The sequence below is a fragment of the Hydractinia symbiolongicarpus genome, chromosome 9 (assembly GCF_029227915.1).
Source record: "Hydractinia symbiolongicarpus strain clone_291-10 chromosome 9, HSymV2.1, whole genome shotgun sequence".
NCBI classification, from domain to species: Eukaryota; Metazoa; Cnidaria; class Hydrozoa; order Anthoathecata; family Hydractiniidae; genus Hydractinia; species Hydractinia symbiolongicarpus.
In genome coordinates this window covers 24,627,753-24,652,354 of record NC_079883.1, presented here as the reverse complement: position 1 = coordinate 24,652,354, position 24,602 = coordinate 24,627,753, and the positions used below count along the sequence as shown (strand labels likewise).

The 24,602-nt window shown below is 33.7% G+C and overlaps 3 protein-coding genes across 3 annotated transcripts in view; all 3 read left to right on the top strand.

Moving 5' to 3' along the window:
• Positions 1-16,539, top strand: part of LOC130657447 (uncharacterized) — a 36,190-nt gene extending 19,651 nt beyond the window's left edge. Inside the window, exon 2 of the mRNA XM_057460432.1 lies at positions 13,445-16,539. Within this exon, the coding sequence (XP_057316415.1) occupies positions 13,794-14,441 (648 nt within the window). The 5' untranslated portion in view covers positions 13,445-13,793 and the 3' untranslated portion in view covers positions 14,442-16,539. The remainder of the gene's footprint in view (positions 1-13,444) is intronic.
• Positions 1,973-9,379, top strand: LOC130657444 (protein decapentaplegic-like). The gene is made up of 3 exons (XM_057460427.1): positions 1,973-2,282; positions 6,897-7,247; positions 7,692-9,379. The coding sequence occupies exons 2-3, from the start codon at positions 6,914-6,916 to the stop codon at positions 8,531-8,533; spliced, it is 1,176 nt and encodes a 391-aa protein (XP_057316410.1). The 5' UTR covers positions 1,973-2,282; positions 6,897-6,913; the 3' UTR covers positions 8,534-9,379.
• A 231-nt stretch (positions 16,540-16,770) lies between the features above and the next one.
• LOC130658035 (L-2-hydroxyglutarate dehydrogenase, mitochondrial-like) lies at positions 16,771-23,889 on the top strand. Its single transcript, XM_057461059.1, has 11 exons — positions 16,771-16,937; positions 17,634-17,764; positions 18,295-18,446; positions 18,824-18,955; positions 19,420-19,533; positions 20,143-20,188; positions 20,716-20,753; positions 21,086-21,250; positions 22,171-22,328; positions 22,771-22,902; positions 23,311-23,889. Exons 1-11 carry the CDS (start codon positions 16,786-16,788, stop codon positions 23,513-23,515), a joined length of 1,425 nt encoding a protein of 474 aa, XP_057317042.1. The 5' UTR covers positions 16,771-16,785; the 3' UTR covers positions 23,516-23,889.
• Positions 23,890-24,602: the final 713 nt, after the last annotated feature.

Below are 24,602 nucleotides of genomic sequence, written 5' to 3'. Positions count from 1 at the left end.
AATAAAAATTTAGACTTGACGTCGATTGGTAACCCTGTTTGAAGCGTTTTAAAGGCGGGAAAAAGTGCGAGAGATTTTGACTAGATAATCAGTAGCCGGGGAAAAAATTGACTTGATAATCAGTGCCAAGGGTTGATAATCCGTGCCAGAGGAAAAGTTTGACTTCATAATCAGTGCCAGGGAGGGGGAACTTGACCTAATGTTGACAGACAGGAGAAATAGTTGTGTTCACATCACGTATTAGGTTGTTTGAAGTAACTCAAGAATTCAACCTCGTCCCCAGGGTCTTGTGACCCCTAAGCCGTATTAAAAAGCCAAAATGCCCTAGTAACGAGGTTGTCATGAAGTAACCAAGCAGGCTGGATTTGTATTGAACTCTTTATCTGTGTTGGAAATGCAATCAAACCGTGCGACGCAATCTATTTTGTTATAGCTTTTGTCGTTCCACAGTGAAAGGTCTTTATTTATTTCAGGCTTATAAGGTCACAATGTTAATGTCGGTCTCAAAGTTGCTAAGAATTTGCTTAACAGTTAAGTTCAAATTTTTAACCTTTCCACTTCCTTTTTTGCACCTCGATGTTATTATTTAGTAAAAAATTCATTGTTTTAAAAACTTTTTTTGGTTGCTGGTTAGATAATCTTACGTAAAGTGTCAGTTGTTTGACTTTTTAAATTTTAAATCTGCTTAGTTACGTAGCGGTTTAGTCTTTGAGCCAAATCTCAGCCCCAAAAGTATATTCTATTTGAGCAACATACACGTGCGTGTATGTTGCCTAAATAGAATAAGCAATAATTCTGCTCTTTACAATAAATAAATACAAATTTACTAACATTAAGCTTATATGGAAAAGATAGCAATTGTCCGCCAGTGTTTTCTAAATTTCAAATTTTTTGTGGTAGAATCAGTCACTCTCTATCTAAAATAGGGGTAGTCTAAAAGCTCGGAATTCAAACTGACAAATCCGAAATGAAGATTAATTCCTTGTTTACCAAAATTGAATTGTACTTTTATGGTGATGATTTTAAAATGTCCTATATATTGACCAAGAACATAAAGCAATTAGAAGCAGATTATTTTTAAATTGGATTTTTCTATTACCGTATAACATCTGAATCTTTCACTTGATCACGTTGGTATGTACACATAGATTTAAATAAAAAGAAAAACTAACGAAAATCACGTGATAAATATTGTATAAACTAATCAACTTTAATGGAATATTTTGGTATTTTTAGAGATAAAAGATCTACTGTATAATACTTTCCAATCGTGCACATTTTTCCCCGCGTTTTGATCAATATTCCTGTAAGTCACTAAAACCGAAAATCCGTACTCATTTCTTAATATTTTAAATTAGAGAGACTGACGTATATCACACTTCTGATTTAAAACCAAGAAGACCTTAATTGCAAATCAAAACGCCTGGGGCGGTATATCTTGCTGTTAAATTAACTTTAACCTCTCAATTTAGTCTAGGCTAAACGTTATACTTATGAGTGACATCGTGATTTTTAAGAAATTGCATCGTTTAAATGGGTTGGCTTTTTTAGGATTAGCAAGGCTTTTAGAGAAGAATTGATGACGTCATCAACACGGTCAAGGTTTAAGTTGTCAATCAATCTTCAAAACCTACACATCGAATAACAAATCTAACCCTTTTTACTTTTGCGCTTAATGTACCAACAATGAACCTGTTAGTGCTTATAGTATCATTTGCTTTATCTTGATGGCGGTGATTTAATCAAGTGACTAAACCTATCATGGTGACATCAAAGAAAAGAGCTACATTTGGCGGCTTAACACCGCACTCAGTGGAATCCTTTATCATGTTTTTCTTTCCGCCTAAAAATAATTACACCAACTAGGGAATAAATTTCGACGATGCGAATCCTTCGTGCTTAATCAGTTTTTTGTTCAAATTTAGCTCTCAACTTTATTTACTCTAGCATTAAGTAAACGATCATAAAGACATAAAAGTGCGTTGCGTGAAAAAAAAAGAAAGAATTCAAGTTTGTTTTCTAAAGCACTAGTTTTAAACAAACATGAAAGAAATTGTTTTGAAAGAGTTATGTTAACTTTAATATCTTTCTACTGATCCTATTCTATTTGTTGTTAGAAAAATAAAACAAATTTGGAGCATGGACTGTTTTGTTAATAAAACTCTATCCAAGATAAACTGATGTAACAAGACCCTAAACGTTTTGTAAACACAAAAAGAACGGTAGCTATCAAGAAGGAAATAAAGCACTAGGGAAGGAAGTTGAGCTAGCACAGAAAGAAGGTAAGCTGAGGGTTTAATTGACAGGTACTTTGTTTTTGACTTTTTTAGAATGATTTTGTTTTTTTTGATGATTTTTCTTATAAGAAGTGTAAAGAATCTTTGGACATTCAAATTTTTTTCCATAATTTTTCTCAGAACTTTTTAGAAATAACCAAGTATTTCTTCATTACCTTACGTCTATAAAAAAGTAAAAAGAATTATTTAGTGAATTTCCTTTAATACAAACTTACGTAACGCCTCTATTGTGCTTCTTGAATTGTTCGAGCTTATCAAAACCTTGCTCCAGTAAGAAAAAAGAACGTGTGAGACCTGGAGTTTTGACGAAAATGAAATTTCCTTGAATTTAGTGACACAAACCAGTGAGCATCAGGCGGCGTGACTTTGTTTATACTTTTATAAAAACCTTTCTTGCATAGGTCTAATTAAAAGACCAGACTAAACCACGATTAAAAAAAAACATTTTAATGACTTTTTACCAGAAGTCTTTTGGTCCTCGTTCTAATCGACTTAACTTTCGTTATCCCAGCAAGGCATGGTTTGGTTTAGGTAACTTTCTCGTAAATTGAGCATAACAACGGATATTGTTGGAAAAAAAAGGATATCAACCTCAATCCCAGGACCTGTTGTCTCTTTTTGCATATCAGAGGGCAGCTCTAATGAGAGAAAAAAAGCCAACGGGACGAGGTTGAAAGAATTTTGGAAAAATATTCGCTTTATGTGTACAGGCGGTTGATACTTAAGGTTAAATCCAACGACATTTACGCAGTGCTAGCTTATATACAGGGTACTAGGGTAAGGTTACAGGAATACGAGGCTTAAAGTCCACTCCTCATAATTCGCTACAAATTATAAACAATAAAAAGCAGTGTATTAGTTTAAACTTTTCACAACTACGTGTTGTTGATGTCCAGTCATGTGTCAATTAGTTTAATCACTTCGTGTTTAACTGTTGTGTTTATTTTGCAATTATAATGTTATTAACATGTGGTTGCTAATTCTGTGTCTGTTGGAATAAACAGAATGTCTTACACATGATGTACGTGGTTTGTACGCTTGTTTTCGTAAAATGAATGAAAAAACACGTGTGAAGTGGTCTAAACATAACATGAATTTATCATCATATGCGACGATTGGATCAAGTAGTTACGAGTGGGCTTTTAAACAAGGCGCCTTGTAAAATCAAGATTAAAATAATTTCAAAATGTCAAAGAATGAATGTAGTTAAAACTGATCTCAATATAGAAGACTCTGGATGTCTACGCAACTCAAGAGATGAATTTCGGACGACCAAAACATTAGAATTCGCGTCACAAGATCAAATATAGAGAGAGGGGTTTTGATATGGAGGGGATGCGATAGTAAAAAAGGCACCATAGTTGGGTGCTGAGAAAAGATTTTACTCCAAAAACACACTGAAATCGCTTAAAATGACTTTATCTAAATTATGGGGAAAGAAGGGAGGAGGGCTAAGACCTTGTCCCTCTAATTCGTTTCTCTAGCCCCGTTGTTTTGATCCACAGTGTACTCTCCATAACTCGAAACCCTTTAACTCGAACCGCTCTTTAACTCCGAATTTTTACGCACAGAAGATTTCCTAATAAATTCTCATAATCAACTCTCTACTACTCGAACCCAATAACTCGAAAATCTCCTTAAGTCAAACAATAAGTAAGTCAAACAGTTTTTTTCTGATTCAAATATTTTCTACGTGTGTTCGGCTTTTAGTATTCTCGAAAATTTCAGCCTTTTCTCCGTATTTGGAAAAGAAATGATGGAGTCTCTCAAGGATTTGAATGATAATATTAATTTGACCAGTAAACAAACTGTAATTACAGATTTTTTCATTACAGAATAAATTTAATCAACTGAAATAAACTGTTTACGACTTCTTCTCATCCGTAAGGTAGACAATTACTCAAATACAGCGTTTTCTTTCAAGGGGCTTATGTATAAAGGATAAACTTGGCAAGTTTTCCAAACTCTCCATTACTCGAACCGCTCCATAACTCGACCGATTTCTGATTCCTTGTGAGAGTTCGAGTTATGGAGAGTCCACTGTATATCTTTGCACCTGAAATATGATAAATTCGAAAAACTTTTTGATTAAATTTTACGACTTTTGGGTTTATTGACCTGAAATTTTGTACATCAAGTTTGAAACTTGACCGTTACCTACCTCTTTTAAAGTCACTAGTTCAAGTTAATTATTTCTCTCTTTAAAGAAAGTATTTTGATCTAGAAGTGACTATGAGCATGCTAAACTAAAACTTGCGTTATATTTTCTCAAAAGAAAAATTTTCTTCATTCCCAGCGAAAGATTGCGACATTTTGTTTGTGTTGTGAGTCAGTGAGATGGCGTGCCCGTTCAAGGAACACGTAAATTCATGCCCCTGGGAACAAGATTCTACTCGTCGCAATTTTGTTGAAATGATATTTTTAGGAATTTTTCTGTTTTTCATTTAGATATTTCTGATTTTCATAATGAAGTCCATGGGCTGTTATTATTTTATTCTTTCAGTGGCTAAAGATAAATAAATTTAATTTGATTTTATATTTACCAATATACGATAAAATGAGATTAAATTTACTATTTTCATGCAGATTATTTAATTGAAACAGTTCACACGACTCGCTCATTACTGCCAGTAAAATATAATTTTAAAGGGTCAGAACTTACAAAATATCTAATCTGTACTTCCTTCAATTTCTCACTTTTAACTTGTTTTTTTTTAAGGGTTGAATTATTTTGATAGGGGGATAAAAATGTTTTTCTCTCAGGCGGATAAATTGTAAAACAACTATTCCAATTTAAAAATTTCGGCAGACTTTTAAAAAATACAGTTAAATGTATCGTTCAAACGTTGAGGGAGTTAAAAATCATTGGAAATGGCAAAAAGAATCTTCTTTGATTCCTGGAAATCATCCCGGAGTCTTTTGCCTTTAGTCAATTGTTATCTCCTATGTTAATACCCGTATTCTTTTCAAAATGGTAGTCGAACCACGACTTTGAGTTAAGGAGGCACAAAATAGCGATTCCCAGGCTATGCACGAGCCATAATCTGAGGACAAGAATATGTGCGCCCAGTAAACACATGGATTATTTTACGGGTTATCGATTTTAAATTTGAATTTCTCAAAACACTCTTCATTCTTTTACTTTAGGAGAAAACTTAAAAGATTGAGTCCAACCGTCGCCTGTCAATTGTTCTAATGCTGAAAAAAATGCTTTAAATTCAAAATATTTCGATGTCTTTTATTTTGTAAGCACTTTAAGTACATCTAGTTAGAATGACATAAAGAAATACACACGAGACATTAATATCACAGAAAATTTAGTAGTTCATACCACCTACGATAACATAACATTTTTATTTGTTTGCTTTCTGTCTAATAAATTATTTAAATTCGTCTGTAGACTCGCTAATACCACAACAAAGAAACACCGCTGGTCTATGAAAATCACCAAACGCACGTTTTATTTGTCCCCTTTTTAGTTTCGTGACCACATATGCTGGCATGTAATAACGGACCTGCCTTTTCTTTTTTTCTTTCTTTTATTTCTTATATCAGGGTGGGTAATTAATCATTTCTCAGTATTTTTGGTCATGTGGGATATATTTGCGTCCGACCATTCATTGTTTTACTGTAATGCTTCAAAAAAACGCGCTCTTTTATTTGACCCTCCCCCCCCCCCCAATCAAACACCTCTTTCTACTGATTCTGTTTATTTAAGAAACGCCCCTTCTAGCAGATACCCCTTTAAAAAACGCCACCTTTAGTGGGCGCCTATTTAAAACAATGCAAATGTTGACTTATACTGATTCTTTACAAATAATCTATTCAAACACGGAAATTCAAACACCGATGTGTTTCATTGGTAACAGAAAAATACAAATTTAGTTTTCACTAAGAACAAAATAAAACGGAGCGAATACTTTATTTTGATTGGCTACATGCTTATTATTCTTTTGTTTTTATAATTTTTTACGTTCTTGTTCACAAGAATTTCAACTTACAGTTTAGATCGTAACGGAACATTTTATCAACCAATCGGATTTCAAAAAATCACAATTGTTCGTTCCGATGCGTTTCCTTTCCTTTTTGATCGGAATTTCTCCTTTAAACACTTCCTTCTTTCAGTCAACCCCTCGAATAGACACCCTTTAATAAACGCCCCATGGAAGCATTATAATAAACGTTTTTATCTGATGTAGACTCAAGACACTTATAGGGCGTAAAAACTTTGCAAATCAATCGTTTCTGAGTCATGATAATACACTATGACCCAAGCCAGACACAATGCAATTTCAATGGCTCCCAAAACAAAGTTTCTCGGATTCTCGAGTGTCCAAAACAGTATATGTAAACTATTTTAACCACTAGTCTTACAATATGTTTATCATTTCTTCATGTTTTTTTTTCTGTTTTTTAATTTTAGGTTTTTGTGTGAGAAAAGAGGTTTAAGTAGATAAATATGACTGTGTAAGACATCCGTTGATTTGATTAATGACTAATAATTTGTTTTTTGTGAAGAAATAAAGTTTACACCCATTTACAAAACAGGCCAAACATATAAACGGAAAAATGCATTGATAATCTTTATTTTTTTTACAGGTTGTATTAAACTGAAGATGAAACTGTATCAAATCCTCATCATAACTTTCCATTTTGTGGTATTTCTACTTCAAAATGTTTGTTTACAAATGGAAAAAACGCAGGAGACACCAAGTGCTAACCGTGGTAAATTTACAACTAAAAGTCCTGTGAAGAACAAGAGAATGTTAAAAATGGTAGAGCAGCGATTTATGAACTTTCTTGGCGTGAAAGGCGCTCCTACCAAATCTTTAAACAAAGAACTGAAAGTACCCGAACATTTACTGAAGTTATATTACAAATGGTCGGATGACAATTTTAAAGATTACGATAAAAATAATGCAGACACAGCACGAGTTGTCTATCACAGTAGTCAGTATTTATTTTATTTACCATTGTTGTTGCATAAGTTGTCTCAAAACACATATTGTTCATTGCCTTAGTATTGTATTAGTAAAAGTTTTGTGTGCGGTTAAATTTTTTTTAGTAGTGACCGATACATTCCCTTTGACTTATCAAAAGTTTAATGCTTTTGATCAAGAGACATCAACTAAGTATATGTTGACACAAATATAGAAATGTCACTAAAAAGTGCCGTAGCCACGCCAGGGAAGAGAAAACACCCAACCACTTCCCTTTACTAGCATCAAGATCTCCCTGAGCAAACATAACTAGCCTCTTCTTTATAAGCATTCACTGTCTCTTGTTTTTTTACGTTAAGTTTGCAAGTCAGTCCCGCCCTTTACCACTGCAAAACAAGAAGCTAGAAAGTAGAAAAATGGTCCAGTGTTATGTACTAACTGTCTTTTACCATAGTTGAAGAAGATAACGATGAACGGAGAAGTTCACACAAGCAAAAGCTTCACTTTAACATCTCAGATATTCAGCGAAAGGAGAAACTTCATAGAGCCGAATTACTTCTTTTTACTGAAAGACGTAACAATAAAACCAAAACCAAAAATCATATATGTATATATGTCAATAATACAAATAACATAATCCACGATCATCCGATAATAAGGAAAAAACTTCCGGATAATAGACTTGGCTACGCGAGTTTTGACGTAACATCGACGGTAAACACTTGGCTAAACAAATCCATCGAGAATACAGTTTTAAACGTTAAAATTAACGAAGAAGATAACCATCGAGTTCATCTGCGACAACGGCGGGACGTCAGTTCTTATGAATGGCATAAGAAACGTCCTTTGTTGGTCATCTACACGCGGTCAGAAAACTTACGCGATTCAAAGACAAAAAAGGAACGGAAAAGAAGAAATGCTTATCATATAAAACTTAAAGATTACAAAAAACGTAATGAAACGCATCAAAGGGTGCGTAGAGAAACATGTCGTTTGCGGTACTTAAGGCTTGACTTCAAAACATTGAATTGGAATAAATGGATTGTGCTTCCAGTCGGCTATAATATAAATTATTGCTCAGGTGTTTGTCCAAGACCTTTAGCACCTCACTTTAACACAACAAACCATGCTATCATACAAAACTCTATCATAAGCTTGGATCCAAGTCGAGCATCTGCATTATGCTGCGTACCGACAAAGCTTAAAGAACAAGCCTTCTTATACCTAACGAGTGAAAATAAGCTGATTCTCAAGAATGCCGTACAAATGACTGCAGAGTCTTGTGGCTGTCGTTGATGAGAGCTCTGTGTACAACCTTCATTTCTTATAGGATGCTCAAATCATGAAGAAATAATTCCTATGTATGAAAGTGAGTAAAAGAGAAAAGGACTTTAAAAATCCAGAAAATAAGCAAACAAAAATATATTTATTTTTAATTTGATACGCATGTTATAACAGTGTTATGACCAATCAAAACAGTGTTTTCGTGGCAACACCGAAATATTAAATATATCACAGCAAGATTTGGTACTATTTTGACTTACATAGCGTGGAAACAAAGTTGCTTTGTTTGCGTAAAGAATATTCACAATATTTAAAAAGAAATTCACAAAAACACAGTATACATGTCTGTACAGCCTATAAATTTTAAATACGAATTTATTGGAATTTCGAATGTATCTGAATGTCGACCTCCAAAATGTGAGTTTCATAAACAAAGAATTAAAAAATCTGTTCTGTAGAGATAACAAGAAACGATTATGACTGAACAAATGGAACATTTACTAAGAAAGCGTGTGCTATAACCACTTCTTTAGAGACTTCGCTAAAATGACGAAAAAACTTCCTCACTCGAACAATGATAATTTGCTTTGCGTTAATCTACTGACATTATCTTTCTTAAAGTTTATCAAAATGTTTATTTTACAAACCAGATTTGAAAATAGTCATAAGTATGGCTTTGGCGCAACCGACAAAGTCTCCCACCAAAAGCTTTGGTTTCAAGTGCATGTCCAGTAGAGTTTTCGCACATTTTTCTTTTTCTCTTTTACTGTTATAAATAATTATATCGTTGTAAAGATTATATTTTTAAAACTCCAGTATTTATTCGTATTAAAGAATTAGATATTTAGAATGCTAAAAGTTTTGTTCTGTATTTTTTAAATGTTTTAAAATAATCATAATAATTTTTACTCTCACCTCTTTATTATTGAATTTCCGCGCCCGAAGGCGTAGGAAATTCCTTAAAACCGTCGTTTTTTATTTAAATTTCCGCGCCCGAGGGCGTAGGAAATTCTTTAAAACCGTCCTTTTTTTCTTTCGAGGCATTTTTTGAGAAAAAATCGACCCTGGGATTTTAAGTTCATCCGAGAGAAGGATAGAATTGGTATAACTGACTAACTAACTAACCCTGTCCCAAGTGGATTGCAACGTCACAGATTTAAACTTCGTACCCAAGCTCCCTAAGTACTGCGAAGTCATCTAAATGACGTTTCAGGCCAAAATTTGGCACAGTTAACAAATAAAGTATGCTGAAAATGATGGTGATACAAAAGTTCGATTTTTTGTCACCTAAATGTCATTTCAGGCCAAAATTTGTCCAAAAATTAAAACTACTTTATTTTCGACAAAAATTGGCACAGTTAATAAAAAAAGTATGCTGAACATGATGGTCACATCAAAATTTTGATTTTTTGTCAACTATATGCCGTTTAAGACCATAAACGTTTCAATCGCAAGACTTTCAACAATGAATGATAGGCTGTATTTTTTGTTAGCAATTTCTTTTAAAATGTGAGTTTATTATGACACGTTTCGTTTTGTTTGCGTTTGTTCTAAGATATAATGTCACTTGTGTGCTTTATCTTCAGAGCTTCATGCACCAAATCTCTTCGAATGTTTGGCACGATAACACAACAAATTAGCAGGTTGTCATCAAATATTTTGGTAGCGAGCGGAAATTCTTAGAGCCCCCAGGGCTTCTTGTATTCGATTTGAAAACACACGCGTAAAGTCATTACTACCAAGTACATTCCAAACCTCGTTACTGATGGCAACCTGCCAGGTGGAGTCGAAGGCAGGGTATTTGTATGTCATATAATTAGGATATTTTTGGCAATTAACGCGCGTCTTCCAAAATTATAAATGGTGTCAATGCTGTTGAAATAAAAATGCACGTGTGTTTGTTTTTAGTTATGCATTAGCTATCGCTATCATAGCCTGGCTGGCCTGACGGTTGGGGCTCCTCTGAGAAAAAAAGAGAAAAAACGTCTACCTAGCTACGTGTATTTTATGTTATTTTGTCACCTCTGAATAATATTTCTATAATGTTATACCACTATCGTCACGTTGCGATGCAGATTCCAAAACCAAGTGGTAGCTAGCCATACATTCAAAATTAAAAAAAAATATTTTGTGAACATTTGAAATGATGACAGAAATGATGTTATTGTTTGCGCTGGGCGGGACCTGCATCATATTTGATATTAGTCATATTATATTTATTTTGTTCTGTTCCTAATTGCATAATAATGAAACCAATGCAACTAGCTACTATACCTCAAAATCAATATTGCCCCCTACAATCTTTTAGAACATCCCAGGATAAAATTGTGGCTAATCAAAGTTCTAAATAAAAAACATGTATGATGAATCATTTATATACTCCTTATTTTTTTATGCACATTGCTGTTTTTAGTAGCCTCTTCCCCTGAGGCTCTTTTTCACTTTAGAACTTTAGATATTTGCTTTCCTCCAACCTTGGAGGAAAGAATATGTATTCTTTCCTCCAAGGTTCAACTGACCGGGATCTTGCTACTATCAAAAAACCCATAAAAAAATAAAAATGTGTTCATATGACAACCGAGCCAGCTCGCTTGCGAAGATCTTGCTTGTTTTTACAGAGATCTTGGTTGGGCAGGATGAGGACCAACTTACTTTATTTTTTAACATGATTAAGATTATTTTATTTAGAGAAAGGATTTTTTTTCTTGTACAGAAATGCCAAAAATATTGAAGGTTTAACTTTTTTGTCAATTTACATAACCATTGGTGAAAATAATATTAGCGTATAAACAATTATGGACACTTTATTTCTTTATTTCATGATGTTATGATTAATAGGTTTCTTTCGATTCCCCTCGCTGTTTCATACCAAAACAATGGATTAAAAAAACACGCTTCTCTTCGCTGATTTTTGGTTTCACGCGACGAACTTATTCTAACAAATCATTTTATATCTTATTAATCGAGGTAATTATTATTTTTTTTATTATTATATAAAAGGTATGCTAAAATAAAAATAAAAAATGGCAGATTTTTAGCGACCCGGAGTGTGTTTTTCGGCCTCTGGAAAAAAATGTTATGGCAAAATCACGCTTTTTTCTTATAGTTTGTATATGTGCGCAATATGATTAAACTTAAAATATGGTGTTATTTATGAGCTCTCCTTCTGTACATCATTTCTTTTTATGATTTTATGTTATAAAATCTCTTTTTGCTTCAATACCATGTATTTCGCATTATTTTAGCCATTAAGCTTTGGTGAAATGGGCCCGAAACAAAAATACAAAAAGTGGTCTGAAGAAGATTTAAGTAACGCCCTAGCAGCAGTTAAGAAGGATGGTGTCACAGCCTTGAAGAGTCGGTGCCGTGAGATTCGTCAGTTGAGGACAGTGTAAACGAACGTAGCCGATAGCAAGCGGACATCTGGTATTGATAATACAAACAATACTTTATACTTTAATGTTTACTTTAATGTCGTAGCACTTTTTCATTGAGAGACCTATACCGAGTAGATAAATGTACATGTGACAATGGCATGTCATTACATAAGGCTCAAAAATAATTTGGCGTTCCAAAACAGACTTTATCCGTCCGAATTCAGGGAAAGTATAGAACGACGAAGGCGGGAAGGAAAACAGAAATGACACCGGAAGAGGAGACGATGTTAATTCATTATATCAAATACATGGCTTCTATTGCACATCCGTTAAGTATATCAGCAATAAAAGCTCTGGCATGGAACATCGTTGAACGAGGCAAGGGTACCGGCGGGTTCAACCGTGTCAGTGGTCCTGGTCATACTTGGTGGGACAGCTTCAAGAAACGTCATTCGCGAGAAATTACCCTGCAAAAACCCAACAGCCTCGACAGAGGACGTTCTTGAATGGCAAATGTGACTGTTATAAAACAACACTTTGATCTTTTAAAAATAACATTGGTTGATTTTGATATCCTCGATAAGCCAGATCGAATCTTCAATTGCGACGAGTCAGGTATTTCCATGGATGATCGTGTTGGAAAGGTTGTCTTCTCAAGATCAACTAAGCGCCCCTACTATGAGAGCAAGAAAATAGGGATCACATCACTGCCCATGTTGCTGTATCAGCTGCTGGAGTGCCGTGGCCTTTAATGATACAGTACAGTCCAGATGTAAGCGTACGCTCAACTTGCAAAAATAATTGTTTTCATTAAAAAAACAATAGGATAGTGAGTTCTTTTCAAATTGCGCGAAAATAATTGCTTTATGTTAAAAACAAAAGCATAGCAAGAAACATTGTTTAAAAACAATACTCTGCGTCAGAATAAATTAAACGCGAAGGCCATTGAATTTGTATTTTTTTTAACAACGAAACTAATTATAGTAACGCGATTTTAATCCAGATATATTTAAAAAACACAAGCTCTTTTAAAAAACAACAAATCCAATTATCTAAATATTTAAAAAAAAAATAATGCTACTTTTAAAACTTTTAGTAATATTTCTTTATTGTCGAAATATATTTTTTAACGTGCGAAACTTTTAAAAGTTATTTTTATAAAAAGCAACGTTTAGCAACGCAAACGGAAAAACCCTGCATTCGAGACTTTTCCCTTCCAGATAAGATTTCTAAAACAAATTAAATTTTAATACTGAAGAAAGAAAAAATCTAAGAATATAACTTTTGAGGTTTTATAGTATCACGCTACATTTTATTGTTAAAAACATTGTGTTTGTTTTTTCTAGCGCGCAACAGCTCTATCTCTTGCCAACAGCTCTATCTCTTGCCAATGCCTTCTCGCTAGTTTATTTAGTTTCCACGCAAAACTTTTGTTTAATAAGAATATTAAACAATGGCTCTTTGGGTCACATTAGAGTTGATAACATTTGCAATTATGCTATTGGGAATAGTTATTTTAACACTATTTAACAATAGTTACGCGCAGTTATAATAAGCTATTTTTTCTTCAATAATCTTTTGTTTATTACGCGCAAGTTAATGACTTACAAGACTCGCAAGATAATTAATAAGAACAAAAGACAAACAACTACCGCCTCCGAGAAAAAGGTGTAAAACTTGAGCGTACGCGTACGCTTACATCTGGACTGTACTGTAATTTTTGAAAAGGCTTTCCAATCCGGTCCTTATGCTAGAGATGGTCCTACCAATGCTCTATAAGCCTATTCACCAAAAGGCTACATGGACATCAAGCTTTTTAAACAGTGGTGTGAAAAGCTGTTTATTCCTCAGACAATACTGTTGATTTTGGATGGCCACAGCTCTCGTCTCGACATATGTACTGTTTGCCCCCTCACACAACCAATATACTCCAGCTATTGGATGTGTTGATTTTCAAGCCTCTAAAGGTGCATTTCTCAAAGATAACAGATAATTTAAAGCTTGTAACCATGGGCCACACTGTTCCACTGTGTGTAAAACGAATTTCACTGCGATATTTAAGGCAGCGTTTGAAGATGGACAACAGACAACAGCATTTTTTTTTTATTTCGTCCTCTCCGAATGAAAACAATACTGCAACCTCCACAACACCAGCAGTACCAGGTTCTTCAACAGGCGCATCTTTTAATTCGTTGCCCGGTGGTTCTTTTTTCTACACCAGTAATACCTTCTACAGATGCTTCTACTCCATCGCCCTCGTCGATTGCAACAACACCAACCAATCTTCTCACTGCAGCAAGCCCTTCACCTCCACTCCAACAAAACCTGTAAATCCTCACGTTGCAGCAGGTATTATCCCAGCGTCTTCGATTGATGCCTTTATCTTTCCAGCGCCAAAGCCTAACAAACAAAAGAACACCAGGAATATTACTAAGGCGAGAGTTCTCACAAGCGACGAGCATCGACAATCGTTTCGAGAGAAAGTGGAGAAGAAAGAGTTGGAAGAGAAGGCAACAGAAGAAAGGAAAAAGGAGAGAGAATGAAAAAAACTAAGTAAAGAAGCTCTGCAGTCCGAAAAGAAAGGTAAAAAAGGGTTATGTTGAAAACCCAATCTGTGCGACAGAAAAGAACAATGATATCGTTCGAAAGTGATGACAGCGAGTTGGATGACAGCCAAGAAAATAAGATAGTTGAAGAGACGGAGAGTGAGTACGAAAGTAGTTGCGAGGAAGAATTTGAGAGTGAGACGCACTGTGCTATCTGTAAAAGGTCGAACCCACCAGTCGCTTGCAACAAAATCATCTGGATTGGCTATGATAAGTGCTTGGCATGGTTCCATGGCATTTGTGCAAGAACTACAAAGACGGAATTGTCAAGTGACACATGTTTATGTTACAGTTATCAATTTGAATAAAAAAGGAAAATAAAAAATCTTGCTTTTTTAATGTTTTACCATTTCCTGCTAATGATCTGTAACGACTAAAAAATATTTTGTTAGGTCAATTTTTACGTGTAATTACAGACACTCAAAAGTAATGTTTAAACATTCACTTCCAGTAGGAATAAATACAATATACCTGCTGCTGACCCTCTAAATACAAAAAACAGTGTGTCCGTAATTAAACATAAGTGCTCGGCTAAAAACAGCAATCGTGGTGAGACAGGTCCAATAATCATCATTCTCGGCTTAACGTCCGTTTTCCATGCTAGCATGGGTTGGACGGGGTATATTAATGACCCTCTTCCAATCTGATATAGACTGTGTTAGATCTAAACTCAACTTCCTCTGTATCAAGTCTGTCCTTATAACCTCCTGCCAAGTCTTTCTCGGTCTGCCTCTGGGCTTTGTGTTCGGAAAAATGGTTCCAACGTATAGCCAATAGATGAATCTCCCGTTTAGAGCCATGGGTTCATTATTTCGATGGATTTTGTTGCGGTAAGACGCAGAAGAACATAACAGTATCCGTAATTGTCAGTTTATACGCTATATATGCATTGGAACAATAAAATTAAAGGTTACCTCTCTTGAAAATAAAGTTAACTGCATATTAAAGATCTTGATAGGTTGTCTAGGAATTTAAAATTGATTGGTTCTTTAGAATTAAGACTAAGAAGATTCACTAATTATGCATGATGTCATGAGTATGCTCTGCGTAGGTGCTATATTTAACTTTTTTGACAAGCCATATATATAGAGTTTTAAATGTTTTTTTGCCGTTCACTTTGACGCGTTTTAAACATTTTACAAAAATTTAAAAATTTAGTTACCATAATTATGCTCAATGCTAACTCATGACGTCATAATTTTGCATAATTAGCACAACTTTTAAAGGGGCTACAAACTGGTTAAAATGCTCACATTCCGTATATCCCGTGCACATATTAAAAATCTGGCCAACGCGTTTTGCGCAATAAAAAACAGACCAACGCACTTTGCTCGCTGGTTCAATATTTTTTTCCGAAAAGTATATTACAAAGAAATTTTTCAGCAAGACTCATTCTGGATGAAAACATGACCAAGGCTGGAGAAGATAAAAGTTCTAGATATATCTATGTTCGAGTCTGTAAATTACATACATGCCGAAAAAATAGCCATTTTTGTTTTTTGCCGCCTTCAGCTTGACTTTCGTGTAAGTCACTAAAGTTGAAAACCAACAGCCGTTCCGTAGCCCCTTCAATACAAAGGATCAAGAATCTTTTATTTGTGCTCAACTTTATTTTTCGCAGGAGGTAACCTTTAAAATGTTCGAAAAGAACAACATTATCATCAAATTTTATTTTTGTGTATTTATAGTTATTTTGACAAAATAAGCATTATTTGTAGCTTTTTCATGGATTAGTTTTTTTTTGAAGAATTCCTTGTAATTTAAATTAACTGGACCAACTCGCCTCATGTGAACAGCCCTTTAGTTATTAGTATTATATTCTCGTCCCTGATTATTTTTCCTAAATCATTAACATTACGAATATAATATATTTCGTAAAACAATGTTACAAAATTGCATTGATTTTTCAAAAGTTGGCAACATTACAGTGTTTTTCTTGCATTTATTTGGCATATTTTTTATCTGCATAAATAATAACTATTATTACTTGTGCAAATTTGCCATTATGTTTTCAAAACAGCTCGGGCATGTGATAAAAAAGGTATATTTAAATAAATGTTTTGGCTTTTTTGGAAATACTAGATCAGAAAGAGACTAAGAATTATTGAATTCTTTTTATAGATATATTTTCAATATAAGCAAAGTTTTTTATGAGGTGTGAGGACTTCTTTAGTATTATATTAGTTAAACAATGATTCAGCATAAACAATGAATATTCTATAAATGTGCCAAGTTTTATAAATTAAACATTAAGTATCCTCCCTTTCCTCCCCACACATATATGCATACTCAAGAAGCCTGTGTGTTAATAAGGATAAGACGTTTTGTGCAAGTATGGAAATATTTTAGGATGAGTATAACTTATAGATTTGTGTTTCAATTGACTTCAATGAAGACCTTGGGAAGATGTGGAAGTTTTGCGGCTATTAAAAGGTTAGCATAATAACTTATTATGGGAAGTAATTATGATATATAACATTAAACGTTGGATCTATCATTTTAAGGCCTGTATAGTCTTTTAGCTAATTGCAAAGGATCTAGTTGTGACTCAAAATTTGGGCTGATCAATTTAGATTGTCACAAATAAGAAACTTTACCAAAGAGTGTTTTTCTAGTGTGAGAAGAATAAAATATTTTGCCAGATGAAATAGCAATGTTTTTTAGCTTTTAGTAAGAATAGGATTCAAACAGAGGTGAAGATCCTGATAACAAGTTTTATCCAACTTTAGTGCTTGTGGGTGTTATATTGATTTATTCTGGTCTTGACAGTTTAGAGTTTAGAAAGAAAAGCCTATTAGAGATACACCTTAATAATATAAGGCAACCTGGCTAAATGCACCTCAGATAAATTTATTTCTAATAAAGATTGGTTTGATTTTATTGGATCTAATATAGAATTTGTATAATCTTCTGAAGTTTATATAAAAAAAATCTCTTTAACAAGCGAAGTCCTTTTTGAAGTTCTCTGTGAAGTTTCGGCATTTTATGAATGTTTTGCTTATATATAGCAGTGTGTTGTTAACAATTTCTGTGATTTTACTGAGTAAGGTTGATATTATAGAATTTTTTTGCTAAAAATAAAGAACATTTTTGGTTACAAGTCATTAGTATTGCCTAAACTTTGTTTAGATGCTATCATAATGGGAACTATGACGTGGCTATTGTTGGTGGTGGTATTGTTGGTCTAGCAACAGCACAAGAGTTGGTTGAAAGACAACCAGCCTTGAAGTGTATACTATTGGAAAAGGAGAATGTTTTAGGTAAATCTTATGAAGATTTTTAAATTTACCTGATTAATTATCTGCTTAAGAAAGTTAAAACAAAATATTAAAAAAATACCTTAAGGTTGAAAAAAGTGCTAATACAAAACAGTGTGAAATGTAGCGCATCTTTCCCCTTTTTTAGCTTAGGGTGGACTTAATTAGTTTGTTGGCAAGAATAACAGGAATTATAAAATTATTCAGTGCAATTGTGGGGGTTTTATGCGACACTCTTAGCAGTATTATAGCATTGGTAACAAATCCAATTATGTTTTTAGTATGAACGAAAGTAAATTTTCTTTCTGTATTGTGCAAAATTAATTGGTGAAAATAAATTGACAAGTTAATGTTAATTGCAAAAAGTGGAGTAAAAATAGAACTAAATTGATAAACAAGTTTAATAACTTCAATCAATCTCACAAAAATAAAAATTAAATATTTTTTAATGCAAAACAATTGATAAATGAAAATTTGAAGATAAGAACTATTTTTAGCTATTGTGACTTTATTTCAATGTCTACTCTATTTAGCAAAGCATCAAACTGGTCACAACAGCGGCGTAATACATGCTGGCATGTACTATACACCTGGCTCATTGCGAGCAAAATTATGTGTCGAAGGTCTTGATTTAACATATAAATATTGTGATGAATACAAAATTCCTTATAAAAAAGTTGGAAAGGTGATTTCCTTTTTCGATTCTTTTTTATTTCTTTATCCTTTTTAATGTTTTTCAGTAAGTGTTCCTGCTCTAAGTTCAGCACCTCTGATAAACACCACTTTGGTCCAAGTCTAAGAAGAAGCGTTAATTGGATATTTCCATAAAAGAAAATTTTTTCAAACCTTTCGTATATTAGCAACATTATATCTTTCTCGCATTATAGAAGTTCAATTTTAAAATAGATCTGTTGTTGTAGGTTTTTATTATTGAAGAAAAAGTAAAATCTTCTGATTTTTTGTTACCACCCATTCACTTTTTAATATTCACCCTTTTCAAGAGTGCTAGTAGACCACTATAGTATAGTAGTTTTATATATTTAGAAGTTAATTTATTTTTAGTTAGTTGTCGCCACGTCCAAAGATGAAATTCCATACTTGCAACACTTGTATGACCGTGGACAACAAAACAATGTGTCAGGGTTATCTTTGATTACTGAACATGAAATAAAACAGATTGAACCGTATTGCCAGGTAAATTGGTCATTATTAGCAAGCTGTGCATGTAAATATATAGTCGTAATGTTTAGATTTTGTTTATAAAAGAATATTTTAAGTAAAATTGGTAGCACTATATCCAAAAGGCGGACAACATATTGGTTCAGGTGTCTGTCATTTGTTTTGCTGGTTTTGTTAAAAAAATTAAACAGATCATCGCAATTGATAATTTGCTAAAGTGATGAAATGACAGGGCTACTTGTTTTTTACTTTGTGCTAATTGTAAGACGTTATTGATAAATGCTGATATGGTAAGCAGAGTTTACATGTCTTATTAGTAAAGCATGATAGAATAAAAAAGATCCCGGTTTTGCCAAAATTCTTTTTTATCTTATGACTGAAATGTTAGATATTTGGAATGCAAATAGACTGAAATGAGTAACAGTTTGCTCTGGATTTAATCATAAATATTGTGCTCATTTAAAATGAAATTTTTATAGGGCGTAGCAGCGCTACATTCACCAAACACTGGTATAGTTGACTTTGCAGAGATTGCACGAAAGTGTGGCGACGTGTTTACAAGTAGAGGTGGCACAATTGTTAATGGTTATGAAGTTAGTAAAGCGTTCTTTTAGTTGGTTTTCAAGGGTTTTTTAGTTTTAATTTGGATCGCATTTAGCATTGAAATAAAATTTGTTACTGTATAGCTATTACTCTATGTCAGCTCTCGGGTCAATTTTTTTGAGACTTATTTTCCCACAGTTTGACCCAAGTTAGTACCAAATTTTTTTATTCTTTTTTTCATAAGCAACCAAGCTATGGCTGAGGTTTGTCAAAAATTATGCAACCGCGAAGCATCTGGTCAGGCTGAAAATTTGAAAAGCAATTGAGACTTCATCTACAAAACAGTTCTTGAAAGTCTTTCTCTAATAAATAGTAACATTATTGTGCAAAACCAGCAAGGGAAAACGAAAGTCTAATAAAAAATTTGTTTTTAAGATTCACCCAGCTCATGCCAGTTAGAATTATGCAGCCTAATAAGGCTAAATAAATCTACAGAGAATGAGTATTGAACCCAGGCCCCTAGACTTAAGATTACTTTTTAATTGCTAAACGTATCTTGCCCACATTAAAAATTATGGAGTTTTACAAGTTCTCCTATTAAACTGTAAGCTGATCTGTCCACATATTTTTTAATCACTTCATTGCTGTGTGATTTATAGGTTACTGATCTTAAGTATTCTTCGTTGGCGGAACAAGATGAAAAAGGTTCGATACAATACAATTGTGGAAAAAATATTGAGACGAAGGCAGGAAAACCTCATTATTCAAAAAAGGACAAAAGTGTCAAATAGTCAATGCTCTGCAGCCAGCAGGCTACTTTTGCACACACGTAGGCCAGGCAGAGAGCGTTGAAAAGGTGTTAGTCACATTCTTTATCACGCTCGCACACCGACCACAAAGGCCCCGTAATTCGTGAATAATGGCCTTGCTGACGTCAGCAACAATTAGCACTTTTTAAGAATTTAGACTTTGCCAAATAAAGATGTCCTAAGTCCACTCTAAACATTGACAAGTTCAAAATGTGTGAATCTAATATAGAAAATAACCTACGCAACTACTTGTGGTGGCGAACCAAATTAGCTGTCTTGTTTCAACATATTTTGTCCACGATTGTACGTTACAATACACCCGATCTGTGTCAATGAAAAAACAACAGCTTGTACAAGCCTTGCTATGAGACTCTTATGTGCTTGTGATTTTTTGCTTAAGTAATTGATATTTCTTTTTTCTAGGACATGCTTACCCAGTCAATATTCATGGTCTGGACAAGGTAAGGTAAGATTCCAGAAAAGTAGCTAATGTTAGCCTGCAATGTCGAAAATCCTATCCTGGTTAAAATAACAAGACAATTTGTAAACAAAATTCTCACTTGAATCTTATCTTTTTGGGTGTCAAATTGTTAAATTCTAAATTCTATATGACTTGTAATAAGTGTATCAGTTTAGTTTTCTGTATAGTTAAGTGTAAAGTTTTACCAAACAATATTTTGCTTAAATAAAAAAAATTAGTGTCCTATAAACCCACAAAAGTTAAATTTTTTATTTGTATCTCAACTGTTTTTTTTTTGTTTGACTAAATTTTTGATTTTGTTTCTTCTTGCAGCCTCCACTATCATGTCGTTACGTCATCACATGCAGTGGCTTGTATTCAGATAAACTAGCTGCTCTCACTGGATGCGACAACGAACCGAGAATTGTTCCTATTCGTGGAGATTACTTTACATTGCGGCCTGAGAAGAACTATCTAGTGCGAGGAAATATTTACCCAGTGAGTATGTCTATAGTTACCACACCACATGCCCTCACCTGTTCTTTTATTAAATCTAAGTTTGTGTACCGAAAATTTTGGCAAGGTTTTTAGTTTCAGTGACATAATCGCAACCGAATTTAAATTCTCTAATATCACCCAATTATTTGGGCGTCGCCACGGAAATGTTTTACTGAAAAAATCACCGGATACTTTTTATCACCAAAATTCTTCAAGTGTAAATGTAACTTTGCTAAAGTCATCCAGTACAGCGCTTTTTTTTCTAATTTTCTAAATTTGCTTTTAGAACGTACCGTGTTGGCTCATATTAATCCTTTTCTTACTAGCGTTTGTTTCAATGTTATAGCGAAGATGAGGTCTGTATGGTAGTGCTTCAATTAGAACGCCATCTCGAATATATACCTGGCTTAAACTAGAAATTTATTATTTTCACCAAAAATGGCGTCCATTTGAATCCGTAGCATTTTTCATTCCAAGTCTAACTAAATCAGAATTTAGGATAAACATTAAGATTTAAAGTTTGAGACGAAGTAAAGTGTTAAATTATCAAGTCTTGATAATGTAACACTGTTACAAACAGCTTTGCATTTTTATTTTTTTATTTTAAGTGAAGTGTTTTTTAAAAATACATATGTTTTTTAGATTTTATATTATTTAAAATTAAAATACAAATACAGTAATACAAATATATATGGTTCTGAAATGAATGCTTCCCTCAAATAAACGTCGGTACATACGATCGAAGCATGGCGGTATTATACGAGTTGTCAATAAAGTCCTGCGATGGCGTAGAATCGGCCTCTGTGAAATAGTGCGGAGAAAAAGTAGACAACGTTGCCTTAAGGCGTAGTAAAAATTAATTGTATAAAATACTCACCTGTATATACTGCATTTCATCATGCTTTTTGTAATTTCTTTAGGTGCCAAACCCACAGTTTCCGTTTCTTGGTTTTCACTTCACACCAAGAATGGATGGTAGTGTGTGGATGGGACCAAACGCAATTTTGTCTTTTAAAAGAGAAGGTTATAACAGATTGGATTTTGACTTGAAAGACACAATAAATTCTCTCACATACAGGTGATTGGCTTACTCTAAGTAATACGTGAAGTGAGCGCCAGTACAAATATCCGTTTTTTATATACGGAGCCCTAATTCTTCGAGCGCGTTGCAGTTCCTTGAAAAAATAGCATTTTTGAGCCTCAAATTTGCCATTCTTTTTTTCTGAATTTTTAGTAGTCCGTTTTTTAATAGTATAAGATTTTTTAAGACCGCAATCTCTCTTGTGTAACTTCATTTGTTGCAGCTTTCAAGAAAATTTTATAGTCGTGTTACAAACAAATGATATTATAATGCGATATGTTTTGTCGACTTTGTTGTGACTTTTGTTGACTTTGTTTTGAATTCTCGCGGATTTTTTTCACGGGCTAACAATTAACTTATAATAATAATTACTCTCTCACACAAGCACACACGTTCAGAAATTACTTTTTGTAGTAACTTTATACCTTATGTTTTTTAGAGGATTTCAACGTTTGTTACTAAAGCATTGGAAGTTTGCTGTTACCGAACTTCTCGACACTTTTTACGTTCAAAGAATTGCTCAGAGATTACAAAAACTTGTTCCAGAAATTGAGCTGAAAGATCTTCAAAGGTAAATCCTCTTTGAATGTACATGTTACTTTCGCCTAAACAAGTAAACCTTAGCACTATTTATCTTCGCGCGGTTAAAATGCACAATATTGTTTTTATCTCGAAAGATTTGATGGGTTTTTTTTTCTTCAGTCAATTTTGTTTTAAATATTTACCGATTCATTCTGAACCCCACATTTTGGTGGAATTTGATGGGTTAAGATACTAAGTATCGCATTAGCGTTTGACCTTTCCATCCGGTTAACTGGTTACATGGTGGCCACATGTCAAAATGGGACCAACCTCTATTGCGATCTGGACTAATTGGCAAATTCTCGTTCAACAGGACGTTTGACAATATATTTATAATGAAATCTTCACAAAATTCCTTAAAATTTTAAAATTCCATTTCTTCTTTTTGAATATTTAGAGGTCCATGTGGGATTCGAGCTCAAGCCTTGGATCGTGATGGTAACCTTGTCGATGACTTTGTTTTCGATTTCGGCGAAGGGCAATTGGGAGAGCGTTGTCTGCACGTGCGCAATGCTCCCTCCCCCGCCGCAACGTCGTCTCTTGCAATTGCCAAGATGGTGGTCGGAAAATTTCAGAAAGAGATTTTACGTGGAAATATTTAGACGGTGTAATTGAGAAATACTTGGATTACGAAGAGGATGGAGCAGTTCGTTCCAAGTAAATTCAAATAAATGCTGTCGCTATGCAGTCAAGTTTCTCTAAAAGGATTACTTTAAATTGAAAGACTAAACATGAAAATAAACTGAATTTAGAATGTAAAGCACATTGTACATTCTTATAATAGACATTGTATTGTATGGCCGTGCCGTAATCATTAACTGAGGGAGTATGGTAGCTACCCGTATATACAACCTGTCATAAGGCCTGTTTTGTAAAATTGAAATTTTTATAAACAAAAGTGAGGCGTACATGCTTGTTTTATATTACCTGTATCTAAAACAGTCAAACCTAGCTGAATCTGTATTTTTTCAAGATATTCTATTACGACTTTTGAATTTCGCTGTTTTAAATGTATAATCAAACAAACTTCTCTTAAGGATTTTAGCTGGCCGGAGCTTCTTGTGTTTTTTTGAACGTATTAAGCTAATGATGAATATCGATTTGCCATAGTTTATGTTTTTTTGAAATTTTATATTCCGCTAACTTCCCCTTCCAAAACATTTTCTGCTAGAAAACCCATTTCTTACACATAGTTGATAAACTTTTGTTCGTTTCATTCCAAATCAGATGAGACCAGTGATTTTTGTGTTGCTTATGACTTAGCTATGATATTAAAATGGAGATGGATGGTCTAGGATGGTAGAATGTTTTAGAAGTTTGTGGAAAACTCAATGTCACCTATATACGTTTTTAAAATCAAGTTTACTAATGTTAAATCGTTTATATCTTCTAATCTTTCATGTTACAATCATACTGTTGGCTGATTTTGGCCTAAAGTTTTATTGTAAAATATCTGTTGAAATTAACAGGGTTGTCACGCCCTTGAGTCCTAAATAACCTAAAAAAATAAAGACCCTTCTAAGATCTCCTCAAGGACTTAAATTTTAGACCCAAAATATTGATTTCTACTAAAATGTAAAATTGTGTTCATATTATGATATTCATATGATATTCATATTTTTTTTCACATATTAAAAAATGAACTAATATGCATTTTCCCAAAATTAATTTTCGCGAAACAATTATGTT

What these genes read in the sequence shown, in the direction of transcription:
- LOC130657444 (XM_057460427.1), top strand. Translation starts at nt 6,914, where the DNA reads ATGAAACTGTATCAAATCCTCATCATAACTTTCCATTTTGTGGTATTT. An exon ending in ACGAGTTGTCTATCACAGTA is followed by an intron (nt 7,248 to 7,691) that starts GTCAGTATTTAT and finishes CTTTTACCATAG; the next exon opens with TTGAAGAAGATAACGATGAA.
- LOC130658035 (XM_057461059.1), top strand. Translation starts at nt 16,786, where the DNA reads ATGCATACTCAAGAAGCCTGTGTGTTAATAAGGATAAGACGTTTTGTG. An exon ending in GGAAAAGGAGAATGTTTTAG is followed by an intron (nt 17,765 to 18,294) that starts GTAAATCTTATG and finishes TACTCTATTTAG; the next exon opens with CAAAGCATCAAACTGGTCAC. An exon ending in ATAAATTCTCTCACATACAG is followed by an intron (nt 22,329 to 22,770) that starts GTGATTGGCTTA and finishes TATGTTTTTTAG; the next exon opens with AGGATTTCAACGTTTGTTAC.